This window comes from Trichechus manatus, unplaced genomic scaffold (genome assembly GCF_000243295.1).
Source record: "Trichechus manatus latirostris isolate Lorelei unplaced genomic scaffold, TriManLat1.0 scaffold00186, whole genome shotgun sequence".
NCBI lineage: Eukaryota > Metazoa > Chordata > Mammalia > Sirenia > Trichechidae > Trichechus > Trichechus manatus.
The window spans coordinates 215,644-234,075 of NW_004444122.1; the positions used below are offsets into that span (position 1 = coordinate 215,644).

The 18,432-nt window shown below is 42.2% G+C and overlaps 1 protein-coding gene across 1 annotated transcript in view; it reads right to left on the bottom strand.

Annotated features, from left to right (window-relative positions):
• UBE2Q2 (ubiquitin conjugating enzyme E2 Q2) overlaps window positions 1-17,976 on the bottom strand; it is an 85,050-nt gene extending 67,074 nt beyond the window's left edge. Inside the window, exon 1 of the mRNA XM_004387458.2 lies at window positions 17,405-17,976. Coding sequence (XP_004387515.1) covers window positions 17,405-17,593 — 189 coding nt within the window. The 5' untranslated portion in view covers window positions 17,594-17,976. The remainder of the gene's footprint in view (window positions 1-17,404) is intronic.
• Between the last annotated feature and the right edge of the window lie 456 nt (window positions 17,977-18,432).

Here is an 18,432-nt window from a genome sequence, read left to right on the forward strand (position 1 = left end):
AGCTGTACTGGACTCAGTCCGGTGGAGGCCTTGGTAGCTGTGGACAATTAGTCCTTCGGACTAATCTTTTCCTTGTATCCTGTTCTCTTCATTCAAGGAGTACATATTTAAGCACAAATTTTTAAGTCCTTTGGAGCCCTGGTGGTATAGTGGTTAAGAGCTTGGCTGCTAACAAAAAGGTCAGCAATCTGAATCCACCAGCCGCTCCTTGGAAACCCTATGGGGCAGTTCTACTCTGACCTACAGGGCTGCTATGAGTCAGAATTGACGCAACAGCAACAAGTTTGTTTTTTTTAAGTCCTCACATATGCTTAAAAATGATTTTTAAAAAGGTTCTGCTAACTATACTCCTTGCTTTCTGAGCAGTGTAATTACAGAAGTTACTTTGAGCATTTTTCTCCATTAGAAAAACTGGCCCTTAAATCTATCCCATTTAATTTTGCCTTTTCCTAACAATTTTCCATGGGGGGGGGTGTAACTTCTAAATGAACAAATTTCTTAAGTGAGGTTAAGAGTACTTCTTAAATAGAGCAGGTGTGAGAAGGTAGAACAAACAGCAATATAGGGCTACATTCAGCTTTCACTAGACACAGGAGTCGGGCTTTGGGACAACTCTTCTGATTGTGTAGCTACTGTCTGTGTGCTATAGCTCAGAGAAGTGAATGGTGCTCTTGAAAATGGTGGTCAGCAGCCTCTAAAATGGCCACCAATAATCCTCCCTCCTAGTATTCATATCCTTATGTAACTTCCTCCCCTGGACCTTCTAACAAAGAGAACCTGGCAAAAGTAATGGGATGTCACTTCTGAGATCAGGTTACAAAAGGATGCTAACTCCCATCTTGCTCACCCTCTCCTGCTCTCTGGTGGAAGCCAGCTGCCATGTGATGAGCTGCCCTCTGGTGAGGCCACATGGCAAGGAATTGAAGGAGGCCTCTGAGCAACAGCCAGAGAGAAACTGAGGCCCTTAGCCCAACAGCCTGTGAGGAGATGAATTCAGCCTTGAGATGACTGCTGCCCCAACCAACACCTTCATTGCTTTGAGCCAGTGAACCCAGGTAAGCCATGCACAGATTCTCGACCCTCAGAAACTGAGAGATAATGTTTGTTTTAAGCTGCTAAGTTTTGGGGCAGTTTGTTACAGAACAATAGATAACTAATTCAAACACTTAAAATTCTGAGATTTTATTCCAACACACAAACTGAGTTCTAGCAGAAAATGCTACTATATATATGTTATATAGTAAAAAACACAACTACATGTGATAATGAAAAACAGCTATTGAACTATTACATGCTTTCCCCTATTAACAGACATTTACTGTTCGTCTGTACTAATTTCTAGTCTAAAATGGGAGAAACCCATTATTATCAGATATTAGCTGCAGAACAATTAGGTTCAAGTCAAGGAAAAACATGGTTTAGTGCATCTGTTTGGTAATGATTTATTTTTGTATTCTCATTCCTCTAACTCTTACAGTGTCTCATTTCTTTATACAGCAAAAAGTAAACTGTCCTCAGAATTAATCCTGTTCTTAAAGAAAACCACTTTATTAGATACTGCATTTTCTTCAAATTCTTCAGCCATATTTGCAAACAGACCATATAAGACCATTTTTACTGCTGTAGTTTTATAAAAACAAATGAAACAACTAAATTTTGAACTTCATCGGGTAGATTAGTGTTTGTCTAATAAACTCTGCATAAGTAAAATAAGAGTTGTTGCTCTGGACTGAAATCCTTCAACACTGTATTAAGAGAACTGCAAAAATAGATAAAGCTGAGATGAATTACTATCTAAGATATGGCTTTTAAACTCTGTACATGAGAAGACAGGATATATAGTAGGTTTAAGCACCTATGTCAATACTTCTTAAAGTGGGGCACTCAAAACCCTAGGTCCAAACTATTTCCACAATAACACTAAGACATTAATTGCCTTTTTCACTGTTTACATTTGCACTGATGGTGCAAAAAAAAAAAAACAATGGTGGGTAAAACTGCTGGCACCTCAGCAGGAGTCAAGGCAGTAGCACCAAACTGTAGTAGTAGCTGTTGTATTCTCCACCACCATACACTCAACAAAATAAGTAAAAAGAAAATTTTTAAAGACTAGTTTCACTTAATAATGAAGTAACACAGCAGTAAAAATTACTTTATTGTATCTCAATCCTTGAATATGTCTTTTTAATATTACAAGTGATGAAATGGGAAGTACACACAAGGACTTCTACAAAATATTTGAGAAAAAGCACTTGCATTGACTGCACTCTGAGCTGAACTACCACTTCAATGGAAGACATTTTTACTTGAAAGGACTGACAAACAATGGTTATTCCAACCTTGGTTTTTGACATTTTCCAGAAAATGAATGAAGACAGCCTGTCATTTCAAGGAAACAAAGGATAGTATTTATTGCCAATAATAAAATTCAAGTTTTCAAGAAAAAATTAGAGTTTTAGAAAACTTGTCTGCTATTGTGAGCTTGACAGCTTCCCAAGACTCTTCTGATGTGACTAATGGTGATATTAATGCATGTGATGCTGTGCTACTGTATAATGAAATGTATCAACATTTAGAAGATCTCAGTGAACCACTATTTTCCAAATGGCCAATGCAAGACACAATATGCAAGAACAAAAATCCATTTAAAGTTCAAGACAGATAAAAAAAGAATAGCCACAATTACCTAAAAAGGCTATTAAAAAACCCTTCCTTTTTCCAACCAAACATCTGTGTGAGGCTAGATTTTCTTCGTATTATTTCCACCAAAACAACATATCACAAAAGATTGAATGTAGAGGCAAATGACAGACCAAACATTAAAGATGGTACGTGACATAAAATCAAAAGAGGCGTCTAACCTTAAGTAAAATGGCTGAACTAATGCCAAAGCTCAGTATAACCTTTAACACAGATTCAAACCCTGTTGGTTAGGAAACAACCCTGTTGTTAAGAAAATGCTTTTCTTCATGGTCAGGCTAAGAAAGTGGATACTACTTGTCCTGGGGCCTGTAACCAAATCTTACCAAAACTCTTTGTGTTAGATTTCCCCAGGGGACCCTATGCTCTGAGCAACGTAATGTTTAATGACCTGTTCCCAACAGCATCCATCATGTCATCATCATGCCATTGTTTTGTGACTGTCATGAGACCCTCCTCTGCGACCACATACTTTGCAATTACGTCCTTTAGCCAGTCAATGTATTCCAGCTGTATTAATGTAACCAACAATGTTAAAAATCATGCTTTGCCTTGTTCCACCGTTGACTGACCCCAATTGCTATAAACCAATTAGAATACTGTGTTTTGTAGCTCTTCCTACAGCATTATAACCATGTGTGATTTGCACCCTCTCCCTTGGATCTGTGAGATTCAGACAATAAAGTTTTCACAATCCCCATATGAATGATATGTTGGCTTCAATAAATCTTTTTGATTTTACTTTCATAGAGTTGTGGAGAGTCTGTTCTCTAAACAAATGGCGTAGTTGGCAGGATTGAGAAGTCTTTGCCTGGTGGACCCCAAGGAGCTGAAAAACCGGAGTTAGGCACTGACAAGGGGCCCTTTTACCCTCCTGCTTTCTCGGACCCCCCGGGATCCAAAGGTGAACACCCCTGAAATTGAGCCCTGAACATTTCAGCACAGCTCTTTGGGATTTATCAAAGCCATTTTCCATTTTCACTTTCTTGTTCATGACTAAACAGGTTTGTTGGAGGTATGTGGTTTCAACTGTAGTTTGAGTGTTACGAGGTTGCCACTTACTGCCTGTATCCTATTAAGTATGTTCACACTTCTCTTTCTTCTGTTTCTGTTTATGGTCTGCAGAACAGCTGCCTACTGAGGTGCTTTTGGGTCTCACAAGCCACAAAAACACAGGGCAAAACACAGCTCAGTCTCGTGGCAAAAGCTGATAAGTTTTTATCAGACCCTAAAGGTGCTGAAGTCTTCAGTTCATTTCTTAAGCTTTTGATCTTCTGTTTCTGTTCGCAGTTTGAACATTTTGTAGAAATTTTGAGTGTGACAAGTCCACCATTTAGCAGATGATTCCTGTGGGGTATTACAGCCTGCAGTTGGACCCAGTGGCCAGAAGATACTCCCCCTACCTCAGGGAAGTTGTGGCAACAGTCCAATTAGTAGCCACAGCAGATATTGAATACTTGGAAAATTTTTAGGTGCATATGTTCCCCATGCCGTTGCTGCTATTTTAAATTCCACATTAACTCAATATCTATCAGCTAGTAGAATAACCTCTTCTATTACCTAGTAGAATAACCTCTTATGACATTCTCCTTCTGGCCACATCTAACATTTGGCTGTACATGGTGAATTATTTAAACCTATCCACCCTTCAACCTCTATCCAAAGATATGGATACAGTCCCCCATGAATGCCTTGATTTGACAGACCAGCTACTTACTGCCAGGCAGTGCTTGCAGGAAACTCCCCTTCTTAACCCTAATTTAATTCTTTTTGTAGACAGGTCATATTTAAAGCCAAATCTTTCTAGATTTCATTATCAGTGAGGATATGTTGTCACTATGTCCACAAAAATTCTGGAGTGGTACCCTTCCTGAAGTCACTTCAGCCCAGTAAGCTGGATTGATTGCACTCACCAAGGCTTGGAAACTGGCTTCTGGATAGTCAGTAACCATTTACACGGATTCGAGGTATGCTTTCAGAATGGTCCATGATTTTGGGGTGTTATGGAAACAAAGAGGATTCCTGACATCCTCTGGAGACCAGATTAAAAATGGCCCTTTTGTGCCAAACTCCTAGAAGCTCTCTTAATCCCTTCAGAAACTGCAGTAGTCAAAACCCAGACACACCAACCTAAAAAAGTTCCCCAGACTGAAGTAATTAAAGGGAATATTCTAGCTGATGCAGCCACCAGACAGGCTGCTTCCCAACTACCTCCTGCTTGTGACAGCCTCAGCCGCAATCAGAATGAAAAGGAGGGAATAAAGGAAATAAGAGGAATAAAATTAGGATCTTCCTCCAATTTTTCAAAGTTCAATTTCTTAAGGAAGAGAAATCAAGTGAAGTTAGGCTTGGCAAAACTTAACCCAAACTTTTTTGATCTTTCCCGTTTTCCACATTTCTTGAGTATCCTCAGTAAGTACCAGCAGTTGGCCTCCGAGGAAGAGATTAAAGACTGGGCATGTTATCTGAATAACTAGAATGTTATCTGATTCCACTATACGTTTGTGGATTGGCACTGGGGTCAGATCTGTTTTGCCTACTTGCCTTCAGGTCCCATTCCTCCGAGCCTGTTTAACGAAGATGCCCAATATGCCCAGCTTTCACTGATTTCTTGGAATGACATTTTTGGGGAAATTCTGAATCCACTGCCAACCACATATCATCTTTTAGCTCCATCCCTCGTGAGAGAACAAGAACCTTTATGATGCTGAGCACTTCAGCTTTATGGCCCTTCTTACCAACAGTATCCCAACAACCCCTCCATTCACAACAAATGTCACCTCTGTGGTGACAGCCCTCCACATAGGCCCACTCACTTACTAATTGAAGCTCTTAGGCAAAAAAAACTGCTGTTTGGCATCACTTAGATAGTCAACAGGCTAAGGCTCCTGATGATGAGATAGAACAATGGAAAAGAGAAGGTTGTAAAATTAATAGGAATACTTCTCTTTGGGAAGGGCCAGATTCAAAACCAGTACTCCCCAAGGACTTACACATCCCTTTGGTCATGACCTTTCATATGAATGATCATTTGGGCAGCGTAAGACTGGGAATTTTATGTAAATATTTCTGGGGACACTTTTAGAAGACTGAAGATTAAGCAGTAAGGTAGTGCTCTGTTCTGAATATAACCCAGGCAAATCCTACCAACCCTCACCCAGGAGGTACCTACTGCCAACCAGACCTATGTTCGAATGGCAGATGGATTTTATTTAGCTGACGTCCTCCAATGTTTATAAATTTGTTTTAGTTATAATTAGCAGATATTAATATTGGGTAGAAGCTTTTCCCTGTCACAAAGCCACGGCAACTTTTGTGGCTAAGAAATTGCTGGATGGCTATAACTATCCTTTGCAGTGATCGAGGTGCCCACATTACTGGACAAGTAATCACAGATATTTGTAGAATATTTCCCATTTTTCAGCAGCTCCATTGTCCCTACCACCCTCAGTCCTCTGGACTTGTGGGATGGACCAATCATAAACACCCAACTGGCAAAACTCTCATCTTCAATGGGCCTGACCTGGCTGCAGGTCCTGCCACTAGTTTTAATGAATCTGAGAGCCATCCCTTTCAGCCTTCGTAAGTTTACCTCTTATAAGATAATTACAAGCAGGGTGATGAATTTACCTTATTTATCAGCGGCTGCTGGTTCAAATTCTATCCACACCAGTTTATTAAAACATTGCCAGGCCTTCATTCATTATGCCAAGGAACATGCCAAACTCCTCAAGCCAGCAATTGACAGCCAAAGCACTGAACAGTCTACAATCCCTCCACTTATACCTGGTGACTATGTTTATTGGAGGAAACACCAATCAAATGATTCACTTCAGCCTCGTTGGAAGGGTTCATATCTAGTTCTCCTAACTAATCTTGTGCTGCCACATTACAAGGAGTTAAGGCATGGATCCACTTTTCTTAACCGAAAAAAGACCACACCTGTTTGCATTAGTCAACCCACAAAAGAACTCAAAGTGAAATTCACTCAGTGCTTGAACATGAAGTAGACAACTGCGAGAGTGGATAGTTTACTCCAGGCAATGGAATTAGAACATGCAAGTGGCTGAGGCCTTTGGCAAAAAAACAAAACCAAACCCACTGCCATCCAGTCGATTCCAACTCATAGGCATCCTAACAAGACAGAATGGAACTGCCCCCATAGGGTTTCTAAGGCTGTAAATCTCTACGGAAGCAGACTGCCACATCTTTCTCCTGTGGAGCCACTTGTGGTTTTGAAACGTTGACCTTTACAGTTAGCAGTCAATCACTTTAACTACTGCGCCACCAGGACTACTTTATAGTAGAACAGCACATGATAACTGAAGATGTTGTAGAGGAATAAGTCATGACACAGATCCACAGCGTGGTGTTGTTGTTGTTGTTAGTTGCCATTGAGTTGGTTCTGAGTCATAGCAACCACCCTCACAATTGCTGCTATGCTTGAGTCCATCACTGCAGCCACTGTGTCAATCTGTCTCACTGAGGGTCTCCCTCTCTTTCGCTGACACTCTACTTTACCAAGAATGATGTCCTTTATATAGCTGAATGAAAAAACAGATTGCAAATTTTTTTTTTAAGAGAGAGGAAGTATATATAAACATAGGAGATGAAAAGACTAGATGATCAGAAAGATATTATACTAAAATTTTGATAATGGTATCTCCTGAGTGGTAGAGGTATAGGTGATCTTGTTTTTCCACTTTTGCTTATCCTGTTTCTAAACATTTTTTACAATAAAAAAAGTCTTTTGTTTCCATTATCCACCCCGACCACAACCCCCCAAAACAACCTTAACCTTAACCTCCAGCACAAACTCTACACGTGTTCAAGGCTTATTCAGTGTAACATTTAAAATATAACCTACTTTGAAAAGCACCTAAAATGATAACCAATATTTAAGCCTATGCATTAATATTTTCAATCTCTAATATACTTTAAACTTTAATTTTTACAAGGTTAACAACTAAGCTTTGTATCTTTTATCCCTTGAAATGACAATTTTCCTATTATTCCTCTTTAAAACAACCCATTACATACCAACTTTTAAACATAGGATGGTGCTCAAAAATCTCAATATAAATTCACTTTACCTTACACAGTATGTTTAAGTGTTTCTAACACAGTTCTTTTTAGCTATAGTTATGAAAATATAGACTTACATATTGGACAATTATCTAAGCACCTAATTATTCAGGACCTTTGTTTCTCCCCCATTCTGCTATTAGTTTTATAGTGATTTTAATACTCAGTAGGATAAAATTGTTTATGACTTTTATACTTGGTGCTTTCCCTGACATTTAAAATGCAGAGCTGACTAAACTGATTTTTATATAAGGCAGAATTTTGCAAGGGATCTTCCCTGAAAATGTATACAATAAAATCATTAATAAAATAACACTCACATTTATTATATTAACTAAAGAATGATCTGTTTTTCTTAGAGTCCTTTAATGACCTTTTTTTTTAATGAAATGTACAATACTAAAATGAGCTGTCAAACATCCAAATCCTTTTTTACCAAAAAAATATGATTTAAAAAAAAAAAAACCCTAACTGCTTTAGGTCAATTCTTTTTTTAAAAAAAACATTCAAAACATTTAAATTGTATTTAAACTGCCTTTATTTTAGCACGATGTGTCCACAGAAACACTTAAAATGTTTTCTATCATCATAAGTCTCAAAAAATTAAACTGTAATTGATAACAGTTTAGTAAGGAAAGGCACTAAATAGTTTAAAGATGGAACAGCAAAATGACTAGGGGATTTCATAACATCAAAGTAGTTAGAAAGAATTTTTAAATTTTCCTTCAACTCTAAAAAGAGAAACTCCGTTGCCATTGAGTCGATTCCAAATCATAGCAACCCTACAGGATAGCATAAAACTGCACCATAGGGTTTCCAAGCTTGTAAATCTTTACAGAAGCAGACTGCCACATCTTTCTCCCACAGAGAAGTTGGTAGGTTCAAACCACCGAACTTTCGGTTAGCAGCCGAGTGTTTAACCACTTTGTCACCAGGGCTTCTACCTTAAACTCTAAAGAGAGCTTAACATTTAAACACCCACTATGTGCTTCAACACCGTGCTCAGCCTTTCGTAACAACCTTTCAAGATAGGTATTACCAGAATTTTTATTACTATACATACTTAAATTTGGTCAAGAAGAAATGCAGTCACTGTCACAGCAAATTAGAATTCACAGACTCAATAGAAAGTGTGATGGTAAAGGTTATGTGTCAACTTGGCTAGGCCAGGATTCTCAGTGGTTTGGTAGATATTATGTAATCATACTCCATTTTGTGATCTGATGTGAGCAGCCAATCAGTTGAGAGTTTCCTTGGGGGTGTAGACTGCATCCAATATAAATGCATGTTCTGGCAAAGCTCCCTCTCTCTGGATCCTCCATCCGTCTTATCATCCTCTGATGTCCAGTTCTTAAGACATGAGCCAGTAGCCTGCCACCTCACCTGCAGATTTTGGAATTAACCAGCTCCCACAACCCCGTGAGCTAGCAGCCTGCTACCTGACCTGCCGATTTAGGATTCAGCAGCCCCTGCAAGCACGTGAGTCAGGAGAAACCTTCAGCCTGATGCCTGACCCACAGATTTGAGACATGCCAGCGTCCACAACTGCGTGAGCCATTTCCTTGAAATAAATCTCTCTATGTATATTTATATACATGCTTCACTGGTTTTGCTCCTCTAGAGAGCCCAGCCTAAGACAGAGCGTAATCTTAAAATTTATATGACCACCACCATAAAGGTGATAGTAAATGGACAAATTTCAAACAAGCTCACTACCACTATCATCACCTCCATAAAACTGTTCTAATCTGGGGTGACACAAACAGTTAAGCACTCGAATACTAGCCAAAAGGCTGGTGGTTCTAATGCACCCAGAGGTGCTTCAGAAGACAGGCCTGGGGATCTGCCTCCAAAAGGTCACAGCCTTGAAAACCCTAAGAAGCATCAGGTGGGGCAGAGGGGGAGACTCAGTCAATAACACAGCTCATATAGATAATGTTCTACATCCTTATTTGGTGAGTAACATATGGGGCCTTAAAAGCTTGCAAGCGGCCATGTAAGATATATCTATTGGTCTCTACCTATCTGGAGCAAAAGAGAAAGAAGAAAACCAAAGACGTGAAAAAGCTAGTCTACAGGACTAATACTCAACATAAACCTCAGCCTCACCTACCTTGAGGCCAGAAGAACTAGATGATGCCCAGCTACCACTACTGACCTTTTAGACCACGGACACAAAAGATGGTCCCGGACAGAATAAGGAACAAATGTAGAAAAAAACTCAAATTCCTAAAAAAGGCCAGACTTACTGGACCAGTAGAGACTAAAGGAACCCCCTAGACTATCGCCCTGGGATACCCCTTAAACTTAGAACTCAAACCAGTCCCAGAAGTCACCTATCAGCCAAAAAGACAGAGTGGCTGATAAAATACTACTATGCTCCTCTAAACAATCTCTAAATGAGACCTACAGAAGAACTAGATGGTGCCCAGCTACCACCAATGACTGCCCTGACAGGGAACACAACAAAGTCCCTGATGGAGCAGGAGAAAAGTGGGGTGCAGAACTCAAATTCTAGGAAAAAGACCAGACTTCATGGTCTGGCTGAGACTGGAGGAATCCCAGAAGGCACGGCCCCCAGATTCTCTGTCAACCCAGAACTAAAACCACTCCCGAGGCCAGCTCTTCAGACAAATATCAGACTGGACTATGGGACATAAAATGATACTCGTGAAGAGTGTGCTTCATAGCTCAAGTAGATTCATGAGACTAAATGAGCAGCTCCTGTCCCGAGGTGAGATGAGAAGGCAGAGAGGGTCAGAAGCTGGTTGAATGGACACGGGAAATCTGGGGTGGAAAGGAGGAGTGTGCTGTCACAGTAGAGAGACTGCAACTAGTGTCAGATAACAATACGTGTATAGATTTTTGTATGAGAAATTAACTCGAGCTGTAAACTTTCACCTAACGCAAAATTAAAAAAAAAAAAAAAAAAAACCCTATGAAGCAGTTCTACCCTGCACACATGAGGTCGCCAGGAGTCGGAATCAACTCGACGGCAACGAGCAACAACAATCATCTGTGGTAACACAACTCCAGGTTAATGAAACCAACCTCTTTGCCTGTCACTACTTAAGAAAAGGAGTTTTTATCTTATACAGAAATAACTTTCTTTATCTATTTTCCTACATGAATCCACTAAGAGACTGATGTGTGGCTCTACCTCAAGCACTTTGCTGTTAAATAAATGTGGGGGTGGAGAATGAAATAAAGAAGCTAAGAATTACCATTCAAAATCTCTGACAACATAACAAAAGATACCAAAAAAAGCATCCAACTAATCATCTTACAAATAGACAACTAAGTATCTAACATGACCAGAGCCCAAAGAAGCAGAGTAAAAACACTAACATTTATGGTAAAAGAAAAACGGATACTTCTGTGATCTCAAAAATGCTGAAGTATTCGTAGACAGGCAGCAAATCACAGCTACTTAGAACATCATTCTAAGTGAACTCATACAAGAACAACAAAGGCACTGAAGACTTCACTGGAGACTGGAACAACCTAAGCTGTGGAAACCACTGGATGGTTTCCTTGGTTTGCAGTCTGCTTGGTCTTTCAGAAGGATCTCTTAGGAGAGCACAAAACTGTTAAACGGCCCTGGAAAAATGGATGCCTCCTTCATCATTTTGGCTCGCCAGTAGTAATGCTTTACATTTGGCAGTGACTATTTCAATTCTTTTAATCTCTCCCACCCCTCCACTAATGGAAATTAGTACCATACTATGCCTGGAAGTTTAACAAAAAAATAAAAATAGTAATAATAATCAAGTTAGTAAGGGATGCACCATTCATAAAACGGAAAGCTAAGTCTCTTCTTCATATATCCATTCCTTTCAAGAAAAGGCATTCAAATGGGGAAGGGGAAGGGAGGAAGATAGCCACTAGGAATTTGACCCTGTATTATAAATTGGACAGATGAATGAAAACAATGATTCCTTCTGACCTGAAAGCACCTTGGGGCCTTAATACGGCAGTTCTGGTATTTCCAAACGATCCTCCTCTCCAAGAGTTCCAATTTGGAAAGGTAATCTGTCCCGGGGGGTAGAACAAAGAAACAGTCCTAGGCTCCTTAATCAAGTTTTGTCCATTATTTCTTTTGCACGACTTTGGCTGGACTACTTTTTATCAGTGTAAAGGCTAGAGAAACAGGAAAATGAAGTTAAAAGTATTGTCTTATTTCCCACGAAAAGCTGGTACAAAGCACTTTCAAAATAAAGTGTTATTCAACCATCAGTGACGCCATCCTTTTTGTATTTTTAGAGAACATTAACATTGCCCAAGAACTTTCTTATATATGGTCTCATGCAGGGCAAAAAGTATTATCCATTTTATAGAGAAACACAGGAAAAGAAATGATTTGCTTAAAAGTCTCAACTACTAAGTAAATGATGTGCCCTGGTGTCTAGTGGTTAGGATTCAGCTACTAAGTAAAGACTAAACCTCCCTCTTCCTCCTAGATGCAAAGCGCTAACATTTTTTAATTCAGTACCTTCCTGTGAAGGAGGAAAGGGGGCGCTCCTTAGAATGATGAACAGAAATTTAATTAGCTAAACAAAAAAAAAAGTTCCACCAAAAGTAGCCTGGCAAATAGTCACTCATGCAGAAACAGTAATGATTTATGCTACACAAATAAGAAAGAAAGAGGTTTCATTCATTTACCAGTTTATTTACTTCCTGGGGGAGATTTTTCACTGTAAAACAGTGATTCCCTACCAAGAGTCCCCAGATGCCAAGAAAGTCCATAAATGGAGTAATGGAGTTGCCAAGTTATGTTAAATATTTCAGAAAGACTAAAAGAAAGCCATACACTAGCTCGAAATAAGGCTGCAGGGGCAAAAAAAAAAAAAACCACACCTGTTGCCATGGAGTAGACTCCTACTCATAGCGACCCTATAGGGCAGAGTAGAACTGCCCTACAGGATTTCCAAGGAGCAGATGGTGGACTTGAACTGCCAATCTTTTGGTTAGCAGCCCTAGCTCTCAACCACTGCAGCACCAGGGCTCCAATAAGGCTGTACAAGTTATTAAGGCTGGTTATTAAAAGCTTCTTTGTTTTTAGGTGTGATCACAACTGGCTATGTTAGCACTGACTGGCAATTAGGTCTGTTTACTGAAAATAGAAAAGCAACACGTAAGCTTGCATGATAGACATCTTTACCATCATGAGTTCACAGAAAACAAAAAATAAAAAGACTTCTTTGAAGTTGAAAAATATCACATATTTTCCCCTTATTTAAGACCAGGACAAATTTATAAAACAGAAAAAAAAAATTAGCTCAATTCCCTTGACCTAGAGAGTAAAATAGCTACCGGTTTGTTTTGGTTTTGTTTACTTCTAACACTTTCATATGAAGTCAAATTTCAGATTTACCATTGAGCCCTCAGGGGCCTTTCAAACACTGATGCATTATCCATGACACTTCCTTGGTGTTATTGCTACACTGTGACAAACTCTGTGACAGTTAACTTACATGATAGTTAAGATTTTTGTTCAAACGGAATATAGCTACAATGGTGGTCAGATATGGTAGTCAACAGAACTAACAGTTACTGAGTGGAAGATGATAAGCCTAACTATAGAATACTCTCTCCTGTTACCATTTAAAAAAAGAAGAAAAAACTTCCAACACCCAAAACTACTATAATGTAATATAATAAAACATAACCAAAGCAGTAAACAGTAAGGACTACAAAAGGTAGGAACGGAAAATATCAACATAAACTGAATAGGACCCAGAAGAGCCTTGAAGGATGGTCACACATAGAAAAACAGAATGGACTGGGGTGAGGAATGAGAGTCAGGGACTCACTGCACATGGGAAAAACAGCTGATGCAGAAGCCTGAAAGAAAAGAGGGTGCACTATCTTTAGCGAATTATTCAGCAACCGGCATGCATGTGTTTAAGGAAACAACCAATGAGGTCTCACTCACTCAACATTACAGAAACTGCATCAGGATGTGTCTTGGTAAGCATGAAAAAGACAGGGCCTGGAAGAAAAGCTCAATAAATATCTGAGCTGTCTAAAGACGAAAAGTTACAGAATAGGTCAAACTCACTACTTTTTTTTTTTATTTTTTTTTTTAAGTGCTACAAGTTTTAGATAATAGCAATCACAAAAGCAGTAGACAGGTCCTGGCATTTGAAATTTGACCCCATTTTTTCCTTCTCCTTTCTCCTCTAAGCAAATGATATCAACAGGAGCAAGCCATGCAGACTTTATCAAAACGCTCACCCAGGTTTAAACAGCCTTTATCTTTTAGAAATATATATACTGAAATATTTACAGATGAAGTGATATGTCTGGGATCTGCTTCAAATAATTCAAGGTGGGGTATAGGTGAAAAAAGACTGATCAAACGTTTATCATTGTTGAGGCTGGGTACGTGGAGGTTCACTACACTAGTCAACTCTTGTATACATTCGATGTCTTTCTGTAATAAAAAGTTAACATACACTCATACACCGAAGCATCTCCTGATGTTTTCATTAATTCATTACCATCTCAATTTTAAAAGTTTCTACTAGCAGCATTATTATACTAGCCCCCACCAAATCCTCCTTTTACTGAGTGTCTCACTTCTTAATCCATTTTAGTTGCCACTACGTAATTCAGGTTTTCTCTCAGTATCTTTGTCTGCAGCAGACTCCTAACAGCCTCTAATATGGTTCTCACCGGGGTACTGCTGGCATTTTAGCTGGGACAATTCTTTGTTGTGTGAGACTGCCTGAACATTGCAGGACATTTGGCATTCCTGTACTGCTGGCACGAAATGCAGGACAGCAACACTACCACCACCCCGCTGGGATAACCAAAATCCCACACGCATGCATTTCCTAACCCTTTCATGACCCAATTATTTTCTGTTTTGAAGTTTTTGTTGATAACATGTGTTTTCATTAATGGAAGCATGCCAAGTCATTAAGTGTGTTTAAATTTTTCACTGACAATATGGATTTTGAATACTACATGGGAATATATGTTACCTCGAAACTGGGGGGGCGGGGTATGATGGCGCCATGATTGGTGGGCACCTGTCTGGCCCACCAGGGTCATGGGTGGCAGGACTTACTGCAGGGCACCTTCCATTTGGGTACATTGGGCACCGCTAGTTTTCCAAATATCACACACACACACACACACACAAAACCACCAGGGTTCCCTAACTATCACACCAAAAAAAAAAACCAAACCCATTGTGGTCGAGTCAATTCTGACTCATAGCGACAGAGTAGAACTGCCCCATAGGGTTTCCAAGGAGCACCTGGTGGATTCGACTACAGACTGTAGCTGTTAACCACTACGCCACCAGGGTCTCCAAAACTATCACACAGGAAACCATAAATATGCTTACAAGGTTTACCTAGCTGTACAAAAGCCGAAAGAGACAAAAGTTTTACCCAATCACACTTCCTGGATGCACTACCTCATATTTAAGCCTGATACCCCAGCTATTTTGTGTCAAGAAGTGTTACTTTCAGTCTTTCACCATTACACCAGTCCCCACTGGAGGGCAGCAAATACTCTTCTTGGGAAAAGTAGAGTCTCGAAACCTGAGAGGTGGAAAAAGTGGGTGGGCAACTGTATATCCCACAGACCTTGTTAATGCCACCCACCATGGAGAACCACTTCTAACCCTAACGTCAGACACATTTTCCCAACTTACTTGAGTAACTGTCATGACTTCCACTGCCTACAATGTTAGTCTCCTTTCATTCAAGTCAGTCTTACCTTTTCCTGGTCATACCTCAACTTCTACCACAATAATCACCCTCCAAGCCATTCAGGCCAATCTCATTATCCCCACTTCATGCTCACTACTACGTCTGCATGTATACTGTTCTTGGAAAATTTTCCCCTTTACCAGTCTATATCCTGGGATTTCTACAAGTCAGATTCAAATCTCAACTTCTTCCTTAAGTTTTGTCTACCCTCAAGTACCACCATGATTTTTCCACTTCTCTCTAAACAAACCACATTTTCTCAAGCTTTGGGGTCTTTTTTGGGTTGAGTTCCCTCAGCCTGAAATGTGGTTCCACCCCCTTCCAAAATTCTACTCAGCCTTTGGAGCCCTTGTGGTGCAGTGGTTGAGAGCTATGGCTGCTAACCAAAAAGTCAGTAGTTCGAATCCACCAGCCGCTTCCTGGAAACCCTACGGGGCAATTCTACTCTGTCCTATAGGGTCGCTATGAGTTGGAATCAATTCGACGACAATGGGTTTGGTTTCTTTTGGGTTGATGTAAGCCCAACTCCACTGCCAGACGTTTGTCAAAGCCTTCTCTGACCAGCCCTCCTCTGTCAAAATTAATTGCTCCCTGTGGTTTTCATAACACTATTCGTAATGATACCACAGTATTTGTTGCACACTTTGTTGTATAAAACTCCCTCAAGAAAACTGAGTTCTGAAAGCAGGACTGTTCTGCCCAGTTTGGCAACACCACTACCTCAAACAGAACACTGAGCTGTTCAATAAATGCTGAATTTTCCCCTCAGTACAGCACTTGATTATACTGTTTTTGCAGTAATACATATCTTCTCCCCCAGATATTCTGGTAGCTACTGTAAGGTTAATTATCATAACTTCAAGGCCCCTGCAAACTCATATTCTGCTTAAGTGCCTGGCATACTGTAGGCATGTAATTAACCAAGTTACCAGACTTGGTTTTAGCCATATTTAAAGAGGAACATAAAACTACTACCTTGATTCTGCAGTTTGAACCAATATGATAAATCAATTTCACAATGAAGAGGGTCATCATACATGTTCACAAAGAAACTTATTTTTAACCCTTCAATTACTCTGCCAAGCCGACTACATTAGGTTTCTAACGAGCTTTCCGTTTAAATGAGTGAGCTTTAGGTGTCTTTTCGGCTTTGTGACATTAAACGATCTTTCTGGACAGTACACTTGTGCACGTAACTTCTTTCACCTATTAATAATTTTAAAGGTTTATACACAGAAGGGGGCTACATGAACACACACCCATAACACCACCTGCCGCAGTACAATGCGTATTCCAGAAACATGTTAGCGCGGAACAGGGGAAAGGGGAGAATTCAAACAGTATCAGAGGCTACATTCCAAACTTTTTTTCCCTAAATGAGTCAGTTTTCCCTTTAACCCAAACTTATAAAATGGATTAGCTGAATAAGCGGGAACAAGGGAAACCTAACTGGAGACTGAAGCTCTAAAACTTGAGGGCGTTTTGCCCTTCCCCGCCTGGACTCAAACAACAGCCGGAGACGACCTGCCTCGCCGCGGTCCCCAAAGCAGGCCGGCTGCGAGCAGCCATGACGACCCAGTGAGGACTCGGGCCCGCCGCGGTCTTCCACATCGAGGCGCGGCGACGAGGGCCGACGGGGGTCAAGAGCTCCAAACCCAGCCCTGCAGGAAAGGCCGGAGAAACTTGCCCTCCGCCTCCTCCCACCCAAGCCTCACGCAGCCCCGGGGGGCCTGGGCCGGGCCACCCGCCAGGGCAAGGGGCGGGCCCGCCCCACCCGGAGACGCGAGGGGCCTCTCCGAGGCTTGGCTCCCTTTTGTCCGGGCACTCGAGGCGCCCCCTCTTTCCGCCTGCGCCCCCAGCCGGCCCCTCGGGGCTGCGGCCGGCCGCCTCACCGTGATGTTGCAGTGGAGGGTGAGCGGCGGCGGCGGCGAGTGCGGGCTGCTCGGCGGCGCTGGAGGCGGCACCAGGAACTGGCAGTGCAGCTCGTCCAGCTTCCAACTGACGATGCGGAATCGCTCGTGGTTCTTGTCGAAGATGGACGCCAGGAACTTCAGCTCGGCCTTAAGCCCTGACACGGACATCTTCCCCTCATCTCCGGCGGGAGGGGTGAGGAGGGGGAGCCAGCCGGGCCGGGAGCCGCCGTCACGGCCGCGACCGCCCCGCGGGGCCGGCCCGGGCCGCGGTCTCGCGGCTCCGCCTCTCCCTGCCGCTGCTGCCCGCGTTGGATCGGGACTGGAAAATGGCGGGGGGGGTGGGGGCGTCGAGGCCTCAGACGGCAGCTGTTTGGCGGTCTGAGCGGCTGCTCCCTTTCCAATTGACTTCGGGCAGAAGGCGGCTGCGGCCGGGCAGCTTAAACGGGCAACAGCGACACAGCCCCCGCTACCGCCTGGGAAAGGGTTGCCCCCACCCCGCCCCAGCGCGCCCTGCGCGCCCCCGCTACGGCGTGTGCACGCGACAGGGGCGCGCGCGCGCCCGGCCCGCCCCCTCCTCGCCGCGACCCAGCCCCCTTCCGCCTGGCCCATCTGCTCTGCTCCTAGCGCCCGCGGACAGGTGGCTCCGGGCCAGCTGGTGCCCCGACCCGTCATCACCGAGAGGGGCCAGGGACCCCCCATGCGCCCGTCGCCCACTGTCTGGGGCCAGACACGTGCGCTACCTACTGCGCGAGCCACGTCGGCGCAGCAGCGCGCCGACCTCTGGGGGCGGCTCCAACGCATGGCCCTGAGTGGCCACATACTCACCTGACCCAGGCGCGGCCGCTCTGGGAGACAGCCAGGTGCATGCTGTAGGCAGCACTTTGGACCCAATATAGGCCCACCCAGCTTCATCTCAGCTACTCTGAGCAGTACACTTGGGCACATAACCCTAGTCCGAGCCACTGCTGTCTCTAACCTAGGTTACTGCAATGACCTCCTAGCTGGCG